We start from the raw sequence: 19,552 nt of genomic DNA on the forward strand, positions 1-19,552 counted from the left end.
ATCTTGCTCCTGGTGGAGACAACCTCCTCTATTGATGGTCTTGCTTCTACTGCAGAGTTTATTCCACCTCCTTGAGAAGCATCTGGTATCAGCCATGGTCAGCAAAACTGTATGGAGGAGATAGTCTGATACAATGTAGCTCTATGAGTGTCTGAGGGAAAAGCACTGCATGGCTGATTTAAGAAATGCCTGTGCTGAGCATGCACTGAACCCCAGGGTAAAGGCTGGAGAAAGCTTGCTCCAGTCCACGCCAGCCTGGGTTCTGGGACTGGGAAGAGTGAAGGGCTCTTTAACAGTCTGGTTTTGGTCTTGAACAGTTACAAAGAAGATGAGGACTTGGAGACTGATTCCGATGACCTGATAGAAATGACTGGAGAAGGTGCTGATGATCAACAAGATGACATTGAAACAATTGAGAAAGTCTTGGACATCAGGGTTGGAAAGAAAGGAGGTGCGTCATTCTGGAAAAAGCCTTTGCTTCTGATGTCAGTCATGTGCCCTTATGGTTTCTCTTGAGCCTTTGCAACTTGAGAGTGGGACCAATGCTCTTCACCCTTTCCTTTGTGCCTCTTACACATGTCTTCTGGCAGCTGGGTAAAATCTATCATGGAGAACCCTAAAATGTCAAGTTTATATGCTAAGCAGCTCCATTGGAGAGAGTCCAGAGAAGGGGTACAAAGATGATTAAGGGCCTGGAGCTTCTTCCCTATGAGGAAAGGCTGAGTGAGCTGGGACTGTTCAGCCTAGAGAAAAGAAGACTAAGGGAGGACCTTATTAATGTTTATAAATATCTTAAGTATGGGATGCAGGGGGAAATGGCCAGCCCCTTTTCAGTGGTCTGTGGAGACAGGACAAGGGGCAATGGCTGCAAGTTGGAGCACAGGAAGTTCTGCACCAACATGCGGAAGAACTTTTTCACAGTGAGGGTGAGGGAGCCCTGGGACAGGCTGCCCAGGGAAGTGGTGGAGTCTCCATCTCTGGAGATATTCAAGACCCGTCTGGACGCCTATATGTGCAATATGAGCTGGGGAGCTGCTTTGGCAAGGGGGTTGGACCCGATGATCTCTCGAGGTCCCTTCCAACCCCTATGATTCTATGATTCTATAAATGACAAAGCAGTAATGGAACTAAAGCTGGTGGTTTGTTCCCATAGCCTTTCAAAAGTGTTTTTGTACAACTGAATGGTCCTGAATATTTTGAAGAGCCCTTTGAATTATACTTAAAGAAAAAGCATTTAATGCAGAGAGATCTGAAAGATTCTGTTGTACAGAAGCTTTTGTGTGCCTGTTTTACTGGGTTGCAGAATCTGTAGGATGTTCTCGTGCTGTCACAAAAGATGTATTAGAAGAACCTTTCTGCTCTACTGCAGTTTGTGTCCGGTGCTTGATGACACAGGTACCAACCACAGCCCCATTTCTTTTGCAGCCACTGGTGCTTCCACCACAGTGTATCTAATTGAAGCCAATGGCAACCCAAATGCTGACTTTGATCCCGAAAAAGACGAGAGTGAAATTCAGTACCTGATCAAATGGAAAGGCTGGTCATACATCCATAGCACGTGGGAGAGTGAAGAGTCCCTGCAGCAGCAGAAAGTGAAGGGCCTGAAAAAGCTAGAAAACTTCAAGAAGAAAGAGGAGGAGATCAAGCAATGGTATGTTTCACTTCAACCAGGGGTTTGGCCTTGGGCAAAGCTTTTTTAGGCAGAGGTTTGCAGAGGCGTGACTGTAAAAATTCAAGTTATTCTCACAAAGCATGTTGCATCCAAAGCAGCAGTTTTGGGTGTTCAATACTTGTCTCTCTTTGCCACTGAAGCACATCTCACCTCATAGATATGATGCCTGTGGCCGTGGCGTTAAAAGAGTGAAAGAGGCCTGAAATCCTCAATATTGCCACTTCCCAGGCTTGGGAATTGGGTAGCTGATGGCAAATAAATGGTATGCAGATTCACCTACCCAGGAGGTGTCACGAGGGCTTTGCAGCCTTATTAATTACAGGCTTATCTGTGTGCAAAGTTTTGCATCAGTTTATGTCCAGCCTCCCCTGGAACTCTAAGGGGAGATACAATGTGATTCCAAATGGATGAGGCTGGAGCAGCAGCTTCCGTCTCCATTAGATTCTGGTTTTGAGGCTGACTCTTGCAGCAGAATGAGGTGGCATTTACCTGGGAGACAACATGAACGTCTGTGACACTGGCTTCCCAGTAATGACTTAGAATTAGAGGAAGCTCTAAGAGACATGTCCCCTAAGCAGCAGTCAGATTCAGTGACTTCTCTGCATGCCAGAACTGTGTAGGAAAGCAGAATTTCTACACTTGATGCCTGTGAACGTTTTATGACAAAAGTTTTATTACAGTGGGTTTTTTGGTTGGATTTTTTTTTGCATCCAGGCTGGGCAAGATGTCACCTGAAGATGTAGAATATTTCAACTGCCAACAAGAGCTAGCTTCAGAGCTGAACAAACAGTATCAAATAGTGGAAAGAGTAATTGGTAAGTGAACCCGTCACTCTTGTAAGGGAGTGAAGAAAGATGTGAGGCTTTAATCTCTAGTGGCCGCAGAATGAGTGTGTGGCTCTCTCTTCTCTCCTGTCCTCTGTTATCTCCGGAGGGAAAAAAAAAACCCAGAAAACGAAAACACACACAAACCTGGTGTTAAGTGTATTTCAGGGTGAGAAATTCAGGGATTTGAGCTTGAGGATGTGGTTAGGCAGCAAAGCAGCTCAGGAGTTAAATTTCCATGACTACTTAGTAAATTAAAACAAGACCTAGTGAGCACTTCAGCAATATCACAGTCATGTCAGTCAGAGGTGCCGGCATCCAGTTGCTTTGGGGATTGGCTCAGAGAGCTGTTTCACCTCTTTCCATATGATTCCTGTGAAAAGGCACGGGGTGTGTGGCAGTGACAGGCTGCCTGCCCCCTCTGCCGGCTGACAGGACTGCATCGGCTGCGACAGGACATTCAGATTTCCCAGGTAAAGGAGCGTTTTTTTGGTCACTCTACACGTTTTCTGCTAGCCGAGAACTGTCTTGTGTTGTATGGGTGGTTCAGACTGCTCCGCAGCCACGCTTGTGGTTCAGCCACTGAGCCACAGGTGCTGAGGTTTGGGCTTTGTTGCATATTTTTCAGCTTACAATCACAAAACATCCTTGAATGACCCTGAGTACCTGTGTAAGTGGATGGGACTGCCCTATGCCGAATGCAGCTGGGAAGACGAGGCTCTGATCAGCCAGAAATTTCAGCGCTGTATTGACAGCTTCAACAACAGGAACAACTCCAAAACCATTCCTACGTGCGACTGCAAGGTTTGCTGGCTTCTCTTCTCTCCTGGTTGATTTCTCCAGGCTGGGTGATGACACCGCTGCTTGGATGTTTGTTTGCTGTTCTTGTAGTGTACTTTAGGCAGAGATACAAACCCCCCTTTTGGTTCCATTTACTCTGTGAGAATGTTCTGTCCAGCGGGCGAGTGGGAGGCTTAATGAATGCTTGCACAGAGCTTCCTGAGCTGCTACAGAAGTGCAAGGTCTGAATATCAGCAGCACATCTGGGAAAAGAGAAAACCTGTGAGATGTTGATATAGTGGGGAGAGGGCCAGAGATAGTGGGAGAAAAAACAAGAAGGCAAAAGAGAAATTGGAGCTTGTTCCGTCTCGTGTGCATCACGTCCACCTTGCTGCACTGTTGAGGGGCACTCGGAGCCCTGGTCATTGGACCCAGAGGACAGCAGGCAAAACAGAACACTGCAGAGTGGTTTTCTGAGCTGCAGACATAAGCACTGACTATGAATATGTGGATGGACTTTAGGCAGTGAGCAGATGTGTATTTATTGCTAAAGTTTCAACCTCATTGGTCTTCAGTGGGCTTACAGCTTCTCCTTTTCCAGGTATTGAAGCAGAGACCGAGGTTTGTTGCCTTGAAGAAACAGCCTTCTTACATTGGCAGTGAGAACCTGGAGCTACGAGATTACCAGCTGGAGGGCCTCAACTGGCTGGCTCACTCATGGTGCAAGTACGTACACACGCTGTGTGACATTGGTTTTGTCTCCTGAGACTTTTGTCTCAGCAGGATCTGGCCGCCTTGTTTCGAAGCCAGTTCTTTGTGTCCTGCAGCTTGAAGGATTTCAGATGTTCCCATGCCCAGCTGCCTTGCAGACCTCGCAAGCAGGAACTATCTAGAGCATGAAGTTACCAGGCCCCTGTCTGGGCCTGTCTGCACGCTGGCCTAGGCCGCTGTGCGAGCCTAGTGCCTGTTAGCCCTGACTTTCCATTGTCCTAACTGAAAAAGCATTTCTGGCTCAGCATGCTGCCACACCTGCTGAAGGCTTTCAGAAGTGGCCTTCTGCAATTAGGCCACTGATTGCCCTTTGCCTTTGGAGCGATCACAGTCTGTTCCTTTTTGCCAGTGCTGGTCTGAGTGCCCCAGCATCCACTTGGAAGTGTTCAGACAGTATTTTTTTACACTGCTCCCTTTCTTGTAGCGGCAGAAACAGGGGCCCAGTGTTTATGTTTGTTTTCTTCTTTCTCAGGAACAACAGCGTGATCTTGGCTGATGAAATGGGACTGGGCAAGACTATTCAGACCATTTCATTCCTGTCATACCTCTTCCATCAGCACCAGCTGTACGGCCCTTTCCTGGTCGTGGTGCCCTTGTCCACCCTCACCTCGTGGCAGCGGGAATTTGAAGTGTGGGCACCCGAGATCAATGTGGTGGTTTACATCGGAGACCTGATGAGCAGGAACATGGTGTGTCATCAGAAAACCAGGGGTGTGGGCTTGGGGAGAAGCGGTGGGTGCAAAGCAGCAGCTTCTGTTCTGCTGGCGAGGCTGATGGTTGTACTGGCAGTACTGCAGTCAGAGCTTGTGCAGCAGAGCACTTGAGTACAATTCACTGCTGCAGAGACTCTGCTACTTGATTTCCCCCCTTTGAGTGGGCAGAGGAGTACTGGCTTCTCTCAGAGGGCCTGAAAACCACTACTGGGCTGAGAGATGCTGCAGCAAGGAGTGCAGCAGTGTGAAAGTGCCTGCCCCTCAGACGATGAAGCACACAAATGCTGGGAGGCCTGCGGTGTCAGTAGTGAGGTGCTGCATTCATTGGGAGCTGAGGGCACTGACAGAATAGCAAGCTCTTTGGCCTCATTGTGTTAGCTGTGCAAGGGCACCTGAACCTTACGTGCACCCAAACAAGCTGCTCCTTGGGCAATTTGAGCTCCTCGGAACACCTTGAGCAATAGAGTTTTGGACTTGGTCAGAGCCTGGCTGTAACTGTACTGAAATAATGATTGGTAACTTTCTTTTTGTAACATTGGTTGAAGTTCACATTTGTCTCCTTTCACAGATACGTGAATATGAGTGGATCCACTCTCAGTCTAAAAGGCTGAAATTTAATGTGCTTGTCACAACGTATGAGATCCTCCTCAAGGATAAGGTGAGTAATGGGCTCTTGATTTTCTTGCACTTGCAAAGGGGAAGCCAGTCCCCAGCTAATGGGTTTCACCTTTTTCCTCTGTGACAATGAAGAACATACAGCTGCTGTTTGCTTTTGTTTGTGGTAAGCAGAGGGAATGTGGGACACCTGTTAAGTCTTGTTGCTTTTGTTTTAGCAATTGGCTATGGCAGGAGCACTGTGCAACATGGGTAGTTTTCACCTTTCCATTCTGGGGAGGCAAAGCCAAAAAGTGGAGGCATCTCCATCCCAGGATTTTGTAACAGGAAGCTCCTGTGATCCCAGCTCCTTTGGTGGTGGGTCCAGCACCAGGGCAGGGACAGGATGTCCTGGAACACAGACTCTGCTGTTCTTCCTGGCTGCGGAGAGAGGCACGTGCAAGGTGCTGGAGCTTGTCTGACCTGGGGACCTGGGGTTGTTTTCTTTCTTCTTTTCCTCCAGGCTGTTTTGGGGAGTATTAACTGGGCCTTCCTAGGCGTGGATGAAGCCCATCGTTTGAAAAATGACGACTCTCTGCTGTACAAAACATTGATTGATTTCAAGTCCAACCACAGGCTGTTGATCACTGGCACCCCACTTCAAAATTCACTCAAAGAACTCTGGTCCCTGCTGCATTTCATCATGCCAGAGAAGTAAGTCTCCTTTTGGTCCTTCAGAACACACCTCTGTGTCTGTTCTTGTCGGGGGTGCAGAATGGCAGAAATCCCCGAATGAAATCCCTGCGATAAACTCATTGGTGTGAGAGCAATGAAAGGGGAACAAACATTGGTGGGGAAAATCAGATGTGAAGTGACTAACTCAAGGAGTATCAGGAAGAGTGTGGCCAGCAGGTCTAAGGAGGTGATCCTCCCCCTCTACTCTGCCCTGGTCAGGCCCCACATGGAGTATTGTGTCCAGTTCTGGGCTTCCTGATATAAAAAAGCCAGGGATCCCCCATTTAAGAAAGGCTGAATGAGCTGGGACTGTTCAGCCTAGAGAAAAGAAGACTAAGGGGGGACCTTATTAATGTTTATAAATATCTTAAGTATGGGATGCAGGGGGAAATGGCCAGCCCCTTTTCAGTGGTCTGTGGAGACAGGACAAGGGGCAATGGCTGCAAGTTGGAGCACAGGAAGTTCCGCACCAACATGCGGAAGAACTTTTTCACAGTGAGGGTGAGGGAGCCCTGGGACAGGCTGCCCAGGGAGGTGGTGGAGTCTCCTTCACTGGAGATACTCAAGACCCGTCTGGATGCCTATTTGTGCAATATGAGCTGGGGAGCTGCTTTGGCAGGGGGGTTGGATCTGATGATCTCTCGAGGTCCCTTCCAACCCTTACAATTCTGTGATTCTGTGATTTCTGGCAGCCAACTGAATGAGGAAACCTAAGACATGTCTCTCAAATCTGTCTGCTGCCTTAGAACTATCTCTAAAAAGCTAAACTTGCTTTAAGCAATCATCTCAATCGTTTCTGAGGTTTCCAGTGCATTGCGGTTCAGCTTCCCTCACCAACCACGTTATGGCAGTCTCAGGAGTGTTGCTCAGGGACAGTGCCCTCTAGCCGATTGCTCGTGTCTCTGCATTACAAATGTTTCGTTTTCTTTAAAACAACATGGGCCGAGAGAAGCGAGGCCCGGACCTCACCAAAATTGTTAGACTGCAAAAGGAACTGTCCCACAAATTCTTTGTGTAAGATCACCAAAAGGGAGAAGGAAAGATTCGTGGAGAAGAGCAGATCTCCGCATTTCAAAGGGCCGTTGGAAGCGATCCAGAAAAGCCTGGGGAGCGGTGTGAAACATAGTGCAGTTGTCAAAGCCCTGCCCCGAGGTGGGGGGGCACTGAGAGAAGTTTAGAAACTGCCAGCAGGAGGTGGCAGAGCAGGACAGGGAAAAGTTGGGATTTTTGGATCCTGGGAGTCAGTGTGGAGCTTAAAGATAAAATGTTAGGACTTTATCCTCCACTGTATCTCCATCAAATTGAAGATATGCCTTCCTGTGCAGTGGCAGCATATCCAGTAGGTGGCTGGTGTGATTTGGCAAGAGGTACTCTGACCCCTCTCTGCTCCTTGTTTCTGTTGCTAGATTTGAATTCTGGGAGGATTTTGAAGAGGACCATGGAAAAGGTAGAGAGAATGGCTACCAGAGCCTTCACAAAGTCCTGGAGCCCTTTCTGCTACGCAGAGTGAAGAAGGATGTGGAGAAATCTTTGCCAGCCAAAGTGGAGCAGATCCTCCGTGTGGAGATGTCTGCTTTGCAGAAACAGTATTACAAGTGAGTCATTCCTGAAGTGACTGGCAGTGCCAGTAAGAAGTAGGCACAGTTTTCTCAGTGCCCAGGGAATATGTTTCTGTGTACCCTGTCCTTCGGAATGCAGCATAACAGCCGTCCCCTGTAGCAGCAGGGGCTTTGTGGTGGGAATCTGAGGTTGGGTTCTGTGGTATCTTTTGCTCTGTAATACCCTGGGGATGCTTTTTGAGCATGGCACAGTACAGCCGGCCAGTTTGGCAGGACAGGGCAAATGGGCTTTTTTTGGAGGGGACTAAAGCACCCCACAGAACTGTGGTGCCGCTGTTAAATGGTAATAACATCAAGAGGAAAGGAACATCAGGGTCTCTGGTGAGGAAACAGCAGTACCCTGAAGAATTGAAGAAAGATGGAGGGAGACTGATGCCTTCAGACTGATGCCTGAAGAAGATGTACCTGAAGGTTTTCTATCTCCCAGGCTCCAGCCTGTGCTGTGAGATGATCTGGACATTTTGTTTTCCTGCCTGCAGGTGGATTTTGACAAGAAACTACAAAGCTCTTTCAAAGGGAACAAGGGGCAGCACATCCGGTTTCCTGAACATTGTGATGGAGTTGAAAAAGTGCTGCAACCATTGCTACCTTATCAAACCTCCTGAGGAAAACGAGAGAGAGAATGGCCTTGAGTCCCTGAAGGTAGGCAGTGCCTTTGCTTAGCACCTTTTCTTCCTTAACTTGCTTCTTTCTTCTGTCCTCCCATCAAGATAAGATCCAGGGAAATTTTGGCTTCTCCATTAGAAATAGTCCTCACCAGCTATGCCCCTTGAATCTCTAGCCCTCTGCTTCCACTGTAGGCAACTTTTCGTGGCCATCTAGAGTGGTAGTTGCACGTGATAGGAGCTCTGTCTTGATTCATTTTGTGTGTGGCTTCTGCTGTGTAAGTCCAGATGATTTGATTAGAGATGCACAGGAGAAGCGTGATCCCAAAAGATCCAGATCTCTGCGTATGCCTGTGTAATGTGTGTAAGGATAAGATTGGGAAGCATCACCTGGAGTGACGGTTGCTTCTTCAGTCTTTGATCAGGAGCAGTGGAAAGCTCATTCTCTTGGACAAGCTGCTGACCAGGCTGCGGGAGAGAGGCAACCGAGTGCTGATCTTCTCCCAGATGGTGAGGATGCTGGACATCTTGGCAGAGTACCTGACTATCAAACACTACCCTTTCCAGGTGAGACACATCAGTGGGGTTCACTTGAAAACTGAAGCAAATGCAGAGGGAACCTGGGCGGTGGGAGTCACTGTGTCTCCCAGAAAACCGGGGCTGAGATTTCACAGGTGGCACCTACTGAACTATGTGGGATGGAACTGGGAAGTCCCTTCGTTTCAGCGTGGCCCCATCTCTGTGAAACGCCTCTTCTGCCAGGCCCCTGCTTTGGGCTGTGTCCTCTGATAAATCCCGTGGAGAGGATAGCAGATGCAGAGACCCTGGCTGGGAGCCTGTAACGGGAGCTGCAGCGTCACCGCTGTGTGACTAGTGCCTGAGCATATACCCCCCTGTGCCCTTGCGACACAGCAGGCTCAAGCAGCGCAGTTGTTTTGAATTGGCAGATATTTTTGATGATTAAAGGCTGCAGGCAGGGAAGGGGGCTGTAGGGCTCCCAGAACTTGGGGGCAGCAGGTCCTCGGGGCTCCCTGACCATCTTTGTTGATCACTATTTTTAATTGTTGCCAGCGCTTGGACGGCTCAATCAAAGGGGAGATCCGCAAGCAGGCGCTGGACCACTTCAACGCCGACGGCTCTGAGGTACGGCAGCGGGGGCTGTCCTGCCTCAGGAGGGGGCGGGTGGGCTGCCCCGAGCGGTGGGCGTTCATGGCTCAGCCGCAGGCTGTGTCTGCCAAGAGGGGCTTAGTTCAGGTCCTTTCTTTTTCTGGGACCTGGATAGTTTTAAAGGCACGGGTACAGCAGGCTTTCCAACGAGGCGTATTGCCCTCAAGAGAGGCTGCAAAGAGCCGGAGTGCAGCAGTTCTTCTCCCCATGGTCTGAGGAACAAGATAGTTGCTAAATGATTCCTCCAGTCTGAAGCTGGTTTTGGATATGAAATGTCAGAGAGAAAAGGGGGATTTTAAGTGTTGGCAGGCAGCAGAGTCTGGTGTTGGAGGCAAAAGTCCCCAGTGTAATAGGAGAGGGCAACTCAAGCCTCTCTGGGCTTGCTGACTCACAGTGGCTGGTGCACAGCACTTGTGCCTCAGTCAGCCCAGCCATGAGAAACACCTTTTCTCACTAGACTGTAGGGGGATTCTTGGCTACGCAGGAGATTAGTTAGGTGCTTCATGGTTGTTGGGAGGGTAACAAGTGAGGAGACAGCATTAGTGGAGGTGGAAAAGGAGCAGAAATTCCTACAGAAGCTGCCCTTTCCCCTCTCTGGGGGGCATCCATGGGTGCTCAGGTATCCTGTCTCTAATGTGGCACCCTATGCCCTTGGGCAGTGATTCAAACCATCTGTTAGTTGCTGATCTCACCCTTAGCAGGCTTCAGGCAACAAAAGGAAGTGTTTGCCTGCTGCCTTTGTTAGGAGTTTGCTGGGCAGCATGGTCTGACCTTTAGAAGCCACTCCAAGGTGCCCTTGCCTTGATCTGTTTGCTTTGCTCTCCCAGTAATGCTGCTGCATGCTGGGCCCTTGTGGCTTATTGACAGTGACAACTCCGATCGTGGTGGATCCAAGACAACTTTAATAACTGAGCAAATGTTTATAACCTCTCGATGGCTGAGGCAGCAGCCTGGAGTCAGGTTTCAGTACTTTTCATTAACACCAGAACCACAACTTTCTTACACCAGAGTCTCTCTGCCTGCACCTTCTGTAACATTAGAGAGCACACCATGTCACTTCCTTGGTAAACAACACACAAATGTACATGTCTACAAGACCCTCTGTCTCCTGCTTTACTGCTTTTTCTTTTGCTTTCACAGCTTCCCCTCAAAAAGCATAACAGTGTCTCCTTTCCAGGGCCACTCTTCCATTTCTCACATCTCTTCTTTATGTATTTGCATTTAAAAAGGCCTTGTTTCAAAGTGCTATTTATTAAACCTTGTATGCATCTTACACAAACTGGAAGGAACACAAAAACAAACACTCCAACCCTATCTGCAACAGTTTGAGCAGCCACCCCGACATCCCTGAAAAAAACCCCCGACACTTTCCATCACTTTGCCAATAAGACTAAAAATGTCCACACAATGGAGGCCATCAAAACCTCCACAACTGTGACTGTTGGTGCAGTCATCACCGTGCAGGTGATGATGCTGGTTTGATCCATCGTGCTGGCACCCATCTTGGGCCAGAACCTGTGGAAACCCAAGCATACCTTCTCTCCCATGTTATTAGAGGGAAATGTCCTTCCCATTGATTTCTCTGTAGATTTATCATCACTAGAGCTTTATTATTCATTTCTGGATGGGTTTGCGAGTTAACATGATGCTGTATAGGAGGCCCATCTTCATCCATCTGTTCAAAAATTCAAAATATAACAAGCTTTTTCTACTTGCCCTTGCGAGGATAGCTCTTGGCTCCCTCTGGTTTTGGAACGTTATTTTAAGAGTACTATGTGTATGTTCAGTAATTGCCTGTCCTGTGGCAAAGTGAGGAATGCTCATGACATGTTTTACTTCTCATTGCTGTAAGACCAACATCTGGTTTGATAGTTTTTGGAACTCCCCATTAATAATGCCACCATTCCATGACCCAAAGGCCCGTTCTTTCTGCTGAGGCGGCCTAGTCCACCCCATCTGCAGCAGCAGCTCCCTGAGTCGGCCCCACCCAGGGGTGACAGCTTGTCACAGCGCGGCCCCTCCCCTTTTGCCATCTGGGGTTTCCCGCCAAAATCAACGCCTGGCTGTTTCTGTCAAATTTGGATGGATATTGATTTGCATAATACCAGCCTTTGTGGCAACATGAGCAAATACCCGGTGCTCCACCTTTCTCTACATTTGTCTTAGGGCAGCTTTTTCAAAATGTCCATACTGAGCACAGGAATAATGCTGCTGCAATTTGACTGACATTGACACAAGTGCCTCAGCAAACAAAGACAACTCATGCTGCCTAGAACCTGTATTCATACATGCAGCAATCATATCATCAATACTGGGATTTTTCAAGGGTCATAAAACCTTTTGACAGCCCGAATTAGCATTTTCAATTGCAAGTTGCTTCAAAATATAACCCTGAGCAGCCTCATTCACATGAAAGTCTGGGGGATACACGTCAGGCTCCTTTTCTAGATCTATCTGCCCCAGATCAAATGGATCAACATCAGAATTATTAGGAGGTTTTACAGTACAGTCTGTGGAAGAAGGTGTCAGTGGTGGTGGTGGGGGTGATGGTAGTGTAGACTTATTTTCCCCTCACCTGCCCAAGAACCAACATGCACCTTTAAGGTCTCGAAAATGACCCGCCAGGGGAATAACAAACCAGCCGCCATTTTAGTGGCACAGTCCCGAAGTCTGACCCCAACTTTATCCCAGATTTCTGGATGATAAATATGATGACTCTTTATGGAAGGATCACTTTTAAAAGTCCAAAGAAAAATTCATTGTAACTCTTCACTATCCATCTTCTTTCTATATTCCTTCAAAATCTTGTTGATTAGATTCATGTCCATAGTTCTCAGCTGCTTGTCCTGCAAAAGGATATAGATTGCATTGGTAACACTTCCATGCAGTGTTTGTCCCAAACTTCAGCTGAGCTATGCCACTGGATCAACATTGAGTCGTTTCAGTGCCCCACGTTGGGTGCCATTTGTGGCATATTGAAAGGCACAGACTCTGATCATGGTGGATCGAAGCCAACTTTAATAACAACTGAGCAAACTTTACCCTCTCCATGTTGATGCAGCAGCCTGGAGTCAGGTTTCAGTACTTTTCATTAACACCAGAACCACAACTTTGTTACACAAAAGCTTGTCCCAGCCTGGGGGACTCCCTCTGTGTGGGCTTCTCTCTGTCTGTCAAGGCCTCTTTCTGTCTGCACCTTCTGTAACAGTACAAAGAAGGCTATGTCACCTCCCTGGTAAACAACACACAAATGTACATGTCTACAAGACCCTCTGCCTCATGCTTTGCTGCTTTTTCTTTTGCTTTCACGGCTTCCCCTCAACAAGCATAACTGTCTCCTTTCCAGGGCTGCTCTTCCATTTCCCACAGGCCCTTCCTGGCAAACGAGTCCTCCTGGGTCTCCTTCCAGAATTTTGAAGTCATCTTTGCTGTTTTACCTCTGCAGTCATAGTCTGGCTAACTCATGGGTGCCTTTTTGGTTTGACATTTTCCTCCCCAGGATTTCTGTTTCCTGTTGTCAACAAGAGCTGGAGGGCTGGGAATTAATTTGACCTCTGCCGATACTGTTGTTATTTTTGACTCGGACTGGAACCCCCAGAATGATCTTCAAGCTCAGGCTCGAGCTCACCGGATTGGACAGAAGAAGCAGGTCTGAAGAGTTACTTGGGTCATTTTCTCCATGGCCACGGTTTGTGCATCTAAATGAGCTCCCACCTCACCAGAGCCTCTGAAAACATGGGCTTTTTGCCCGCAGTCCTGATGCCAGGGATTACTACCAACCCAAGGGAAACCCATTCAAAAGTCAGGAAACAAAAAATTAGCCCATTTGCACCAGATACCAGGTTGTCTCTTGCATTTGGGTTCTCAGACACTTCAAAACCAAGAACCCAACCAGTGGCATGGCAGTTCTCAGTCTCATGAACCCTGTTCTTTCTTGCCTGGAAACAGAAAGTAGAGCATGCACCTTTCCAAGGGTTTTATTAGATACGGAAAAGTTTGATGCTGTTTTGTATTCAGAGTGATTGTTTCAGGACATTTTGACACTGTGCTTAGGCACACTACAAGGTACGTGTTAACCAGCCTGATTTGAACTGGTTCCCCTGAGAATATAAGTAGAATGAGCTCCTCCTTCTTCTAAAAGCCCCACATGTGTACACGAAGAGGCAATGTCAGCAGACCAGTCTCCTGCGAAACAAGTGAGAGGTGCCTTGCCCTGTCAGCAGAGTGTGTTCAGGTCCAGGAAGAAGCTCTGTTCTTTTCTTGCCCTCCAGGTGAATATTTACCGCCTGGTCACAAAGGGTACGGTAGAGGAGGAGATCATTGAGAGGGCCAAGAAAAAAATGGTGCTGGATCATTTGGTAATCCAGCGTATGGACACCACTGGCCGGACTGTTCTGGACAACAACTCCGGGAGATCCAAGTAAGTGATTGTGTCAGGAGGGAGAGATGTCTGGTGCAGCATGTGGCACAACCAGCTCCACTCCCTAGTTTCTCCCAATACTTATTTGATAGGGTAGAGGGCAGAAGGCTAAGAAATATTGGCAGCTTTCATCAGTTTGGCCTATGCAAACATTAATTTGGACACATGGATAGAAATAAACCCCTAATTTTAATGCATTACCTGTTTTCCCTTCTGCCTTCCTCCCAGAGATCATACTGCTCTGAGGGAACCTGGTGCTGGGAGACCTGCAGTTTGGCATTTCCCCCCAGTAGATAGAGGCTGTCCTCTTTGCTATACCTGTCTCTGCTAGAGCGGGAAAGAGATTAATTAAACAGCTTTTTTTAAAAAAAAAAAATACTCCTTGGCTTTAATTTGGAAAAGAATGTGTAAGGTTTTGTGCTGTAGCAGTGCTGACTTAACACCTCAAAATGTATTTTCCTTCTTGTTTGTTCTTGCAGCTCAAATCCTTTTAACAAAGAGGAGCTGACAGCTATTCTGAAGTTTGGAGCTGAAGATCTCTTCAAGAAGCTCAAAGGGGAAGAGTCAGAACCTCAGGTAGTTTGAAATTGAAATCATGTAGCTGTCTTGTAGTCCTCAGTGTGGAGGATCGCACGTGTTTGCTCCTTCTTCTTTGTGCTTGCCCTGTGATTGAGAGCAGGTTGGTGAACAGGGCATGTGTGAGTCCGGAGCAGCTTTTCTTGAGAGCACTGTAGGGTTGTAGCTCACTGTTTGGAAGTTATCCCTGCTGCTCAGCCTTGATTTTCCTTCTATAACCTTTATTTGCAGTGATTGACATAGTTGGTCCCTGCCCCTGGTGATGACACCCTGCAGGGATTTGCAGTTTATTTAGGTCAAATCAGCACAGTGTGTGTTTAGCTCTTGCACCCTACGAGTCTGTTCTCAAAGTCTTGTGTTTCCTGCTGTGCTCAGCACCCTCCACTTCATCACCCTTTGTTTCTGCCTGGTAGGAGATGGACATTGATGAGATTTTGCGTCTGGCTGAAACACGAGAGAATGAAGTGTCCACCAGTGCCACCGATGAGCTGCTCTCACAGTTTAAGGTACAGACCCCCAGTCTCTGTACTGGGGTGCAGGAATGTGGCTCCCTGCAGTGGTAAGGTCATTGACAGACAGGATGAATCAGCCCGATGAGACGTGCCCCAAAGCAGCTTGCAGATGAGTTTTGTAGCTGGGGAGATGTGTAGGTGTTTATTTCATTTTGAAGGCTGTGAATAAAATGCAAAATGTCCCAAATTTGGAAAGCTACCCAGTAAGTTAGAGAGGCTCAGTAGTGCTACTCAAACTGCAAGTGCTTCCTCAAAAGCTGTTAACCCAAAGATGTGGCAAAGAACCTGGAATGTCATGAGATAGGGATCAATTATAACGTGGTTATGGAAATGTTGGCAGAATTCCTCTGGGGAAGGAGTTGAGGCTCAGCAGACAGTGCTGGGGTATTCCTGCCAGGGACAGGAAATTCTAAAGTTCCTTTGCTTTCGAAAGATGGCCAACTTTGCAACCATGGAGGAGGAAGAGACAGAGCTGGATGAGTCCCAGAAGGAGTGGGCCGATATTATTCCAGAGGAAGAAAGGAAAAAGGTGGAGGAGGAAGAAAGGCAGAGAGAATTGGAGGAAATCTACATGCTGCCTCGAATCCGGAGCTCGACTAAAAAGGTACAGCCCATCTCAAGGAGCTGAGAGCTGAGTCCTGGTTTTCAAACCAGCCTAAAGGACTGCAGCGCAACACCACAGTAATCAATCAGTTGTCAGAGTTCTGGCTAGAATGCTATTAAGGGCCTAAGATAGCAGGAAACTGCAAGGGCCTGCAGCCCTTCTGGGTTGGTGACATGGGCTCCTGCATCTTCAGGAGGAGATGCCAAAGTTTTTTATAGACTGGATGTGAAACAGTGCCAGGGCATGGGAGGAACAGCAAAGGTTGCAGATGTGCAGTTGTTAACTGTGCTGCTGTGTTTGTGCTTCATACAGGCTCAGACAAATGACAGTGAATCAGATGCAGAAACCAAGAGAAGGCTTCAGAGATCTTCTGGATCAGAAAGCGAGACTGACGATACAGATGATGAGGAGAGACCAAAGCGCAGGGGGCGTCCTCGGAGTGTTAGAAAAGATTCTGTGGAAAGATTTACTCATGTGGAAATCAGGAGGTCAGTGCTGAGCATGAGAGACCATTCAGAAACAAATGTAGAAATCCTGTGCAGGTGGAGAAAACACCAGGTTAATCCAGGAGGTGTTCACCTCTAAGCATGCCAGCAGTTTAGGTGGAGCTGCTTCACTGGGCCAGCTCCTGCACCATTATATGACCTTACACATGGAGTATTGTGTTCAATTCTGGGCTCCCTGGTATAAAAAAGACAGGGATTTCCTGGAGAGGGTCCAGAAAAGGGCTACAAAGATGATTAAGGGCCTGGAGCATCTCCCCCATGAGGAAAGGCTGAGTGAGCTGGGACTGTTCAGCCTAGAGAAAAGAAGACTAAGGGGGGACCTTATTAATGTTTATAAATATCTTAAGTATGGGATGCAGGGGGAAATGGCCAGCCCCTTTTCAGTGGTCTGTGGAGACAGGACAAGGGGCAATGGCTGCAAGTTGGAGCACAGGAAGTTCCACACCAACATGCGGAAGAACTTTTTCACAGTGAGGGTGACAGAGCCCTGGGACAGGCTGCCCAGGGAGGTGGTGGAGTCTCCATCTCTGGAGATATTCAAGACCCGTCTGGACGCCTATCTGTGCAATATGAGCTGGGGAGCTGCTTTGGCAGGGGGTTGGACCCGATGATCGATCTCTCGAGGTCCCGTCCAACCCCTATGATTCTATGATTCTATGAATGTTAAGGCCTGTGCACAATGGGCTGGGTTGTCTTTAGTCAGGCTACAGCAAAGCTGGTACCTTCCTAAATTAATCCTTGTTGTAACTGCCCTTTCTGTCCCAAGTGGCTTGAGTTAATTCTACATTACACGTGAGGTCTTTAGTGCCATGAGATGCAGACCAGGAGAAACCAAAGTCTGTGGCCTTCCTGACACTTTCCTGGCAGTAGTACTGCCGATTGAAGCTTTAAGTGAAAGGCAAGCTCTGGCAAAAGGACCCTGCAAGAAGCACTGGTCCCGTTGATCCCAGCAGTTCTGTATCTTCTTCTGCACTCTCAGATGGATTGCACCATGCTTGGCTTTTCTGTGATGGGTTGTTACACTTACAGCCTGAGCTTTAAAATTGCTAATGACATTGATTTATGCCTCTTTTCACCTTGGAAAAATGAGGTCATTAATTACCAACATGCTGTGAGCCAATGCTTTCTTTCATATTTTTTAATACTATGGTTGTGACTTTCCTCTCTTTTTTTCCCCTCATCTATCAAACGTTCAACGTTCAGACTGATGTTGGGTTCTTCTCCAGCAGAGGTCACAAAACTCTGTGGAGCTAATGGATGAGGCTTCCTGGTTCTGAGTGATGCTCAGTTAATCAGCATGGAATGCAGGGTTGATAACATGGCAGGCTGTAATTAATACATTTGAGTGTGTTTGTGATACTGAACCCACTTTTTACAGCAGCTGGTTTAGTCACTGTATTTTTGGGCTTTCTTGCTTAGGTTTATCAAGGCTTACATGAAGTTTGGACTGCCCCTTGAACGGTGAGTCCCAACCTGGCGCTGCTGCAGGGAGTAATCACAGGGGGGTGTTGTATTTCTGAGTGTGGCTATACACACATTGCTGAGGGTGCTTGATACAACCTCCATGGGCAGCACAAAGCTTCGTGTCGTGTGCTCAGTAATTGAGGCACTGCCATACAGTCCCTCACGTCTCAGTTGATGGGCACGGGTGAATGCTGGCCAAGAACCAGCCAGAGCAGTAGTGGCATGGGGCTGTGTGCAGTGTAATGCTGCTGGTGGAGTCTGGCCCGTGGGACACTGCCATTCTGTCTGAACAGCAAATGCTACCCAAAACACTTGCCAAGCTTCTCAATGCATGTTAGTTTCAAGACTGAATTCAGAGCATCTTGCTGCCATGTCCCTCTTAAGGGGAGCTGGGAGAGGCACACGCTGTCCTGGAGCGTGGGTCTGCAGAGCCCAGCACGAGTGCTGTGACTCAGTGTATGGGAGGGACGTGGGCACGTGTGCTGGGTCTGGAAAGCTGTGGCCTGTGCCGAGGCCTCAGAGGCGAGGCAGGGATCCCTGTATATGTTGTATGAGAAAGGACTCGTGTTTCAGCTCATGCAGGTTGTGCTGTATTCATCCATAGACAGCACTGACTGCTGGAAGCTATGAAACGATTGCTCAGGAAGTGATAGGGAGGAGATACCCTGTATCAGATACAAAGTTTGCAATTCCTTTTTTCCTCCCCTTTCCCAGGCTGGACTGTATTGCCCGGGATGCTGAGCTGGTGGATAAATCTGTGGCTGACCTGAAACAGTTAGGGGAACTCATCCACAACAGCTGTGTGTCAGCAATGCGAGAATACAAACAGCAGCTGAAAGAAAATCCAGGTGAAGGTGAGCAAGAGGGTGGTGTGCTGCTATTATAATGCCTAGACATTTTCACAGAGGTGCTTCTTTCTGTAGGAGTTCTCTTAGTGGCTGTGTTTTCTTGTTGAACAGGGAAAGGACCTGGAAAAAGAAGAAGTCCTACAGTCAAGATTTCTGGTGTCCAAGTCAATGTGAAATCCATCATCCAGCATGAAAAAGAGTTTGCAGTGCTGCATAAATCCATTCCCACGGACCCAGAGGAAAGGAAGAAGTGAGTTTGGCTAAGTAGACAATGCAGAAAGAGGCTCAGGGAATTGGGATTTTGTAGCAGAGAGTAGCCTGTCTGTGTTTGTGGCTTTGCTCTATCCTCTGCAGTATTAAAACTGGCTTATGTTTGAAATGCCTTCAGGTACCGGCTGACGTGCCGTGTCAAAGCCGCCCACTTTGATGTGGACTGGGGAGTGGAGGAGGATTCTCGCCTGTTGGTCGGAATTTACGAGCACGGTTATGGAAACTGGGAGCTCATTAAAACCGATCCGGAACTGAAGTTATCTGATAAGGTAGGTCACGTTGCAATGGGCCCATAGCATTGTTCATGGAGAACATGTTTGATGGACTCCAGAAACAGATGTTTTTGTTTGTAACCACTCCAAAAATAATACTAATAACAACGAGGAAAACAGTGAGCTCCGTGGAATGCTGCACGCCTGATGGAAAGCAGAGTTCTGTTACTTGATTGGCAGTAAATTTTCTCTGAACAGAACCATATGAACCACACTGAAATGATGCAGGAAGAAACTGGTAACACTGACATGTGTGGCTCCATGCACAGTATGGAGCGCACGTTGCATAATTGTGACTTGATATTTCCTTGAGCATCTCACAAAGAAGCTGAGTCTGGATTTTTGCACAGATTGGACACTGCTTCTGTCAAGGCTGTTCTGTGTTAGCTCTGAGGGTATAGTTACATGGCTGGCTGTGGCAGCAGAGCCAGCTGGAGAGCCTCCCTCGAGTTCCCCTGTTCCTCAGTCATTCTCCCAAGGATGGTTTATGGAGGCCATGTTGAAAGGATCCAGGTTAAAAATCAGCTGCTGTCCGTGGCATCAGCACAGTGGCCAGAGAGTGAACGGCAACACAAGGCTGAGCAGCACTGAGCCTTTCAA

The 19,552-nt window shown here is 47.9% G+C and overlaps 1 protein-coding gene across 1 annotated transcript in view; it reads left to right on the forward strand.

The window, feature by feature from the left end:
* LOC311194979 (chromodomain-helicase-DNA-binding protein 2-like) overlaps positions 1-19,552 on the forward strand; it is a gene marked incomplete at both ends in the record, with an annotated part of 36,339 nt that overhangs the window by 11,832 nt on the left and 4,955 nt on the right. The window contains 23 exon segments of the mRNA XM_084268244.1: positions 318-451; positions 1,426-1,651; positions 2,387-2,491; positions 2,932-2,969; positions 3,125-3,300; positions 3,878-4,002; positions 4,520-4,736; positions 5,329-5,418; positions 5,878-6,068; positions 7,496-7,684; positions 8,188-8,350; positions 8,728-8,880; positions 9,385-9,456; positions 12,980-13,129; positions 13,752-13,900; positions 14,380-14,476; positions 14,890-14,982; positions 15,422-15,592; positions 15,905-16,080; positions 17,518-17,559; positions 18,277-18,416; positions 18,522-18,660; positions 18,799-18,949. Of these exon segments, the coding sequence (XP_084124370.1) occupies positions 318-451; positions 1,426-1,651; positions 2,387-2,491; positions 2,932-2,969; positions 3,125-3,300; positions 3,878-4,002; positions 4,520-4,736; positions 5,329-5,418; positions 5,878-6,068; positions 7,496-7,684; positions 8,188-8,350; positions 8,728-8,880; positions 9,385-9,456; positions 12,980-13,129; positions 13,752-13,900; positions 14,380-14,476; positions 14,890-14,982; positions 15,422-15,592; positions 15,905-16,080; positions 17,518-17,559; positions 18,277-18,416; positions 18,522-18,660; positions 18,799-18,949 (3,187 nt within the window).

The sequence above is a fragment of the Gallinula chloropus genome, assembly GCF_964237585.1.
Source record: "Gallinula chloropus genome assembly, chromosome: 9".
NCBI lineage: Eukaryota > Metazoa > Chordata > Aves > Gruiformes > Rallidae > Gallinula > Gallinula chloropus.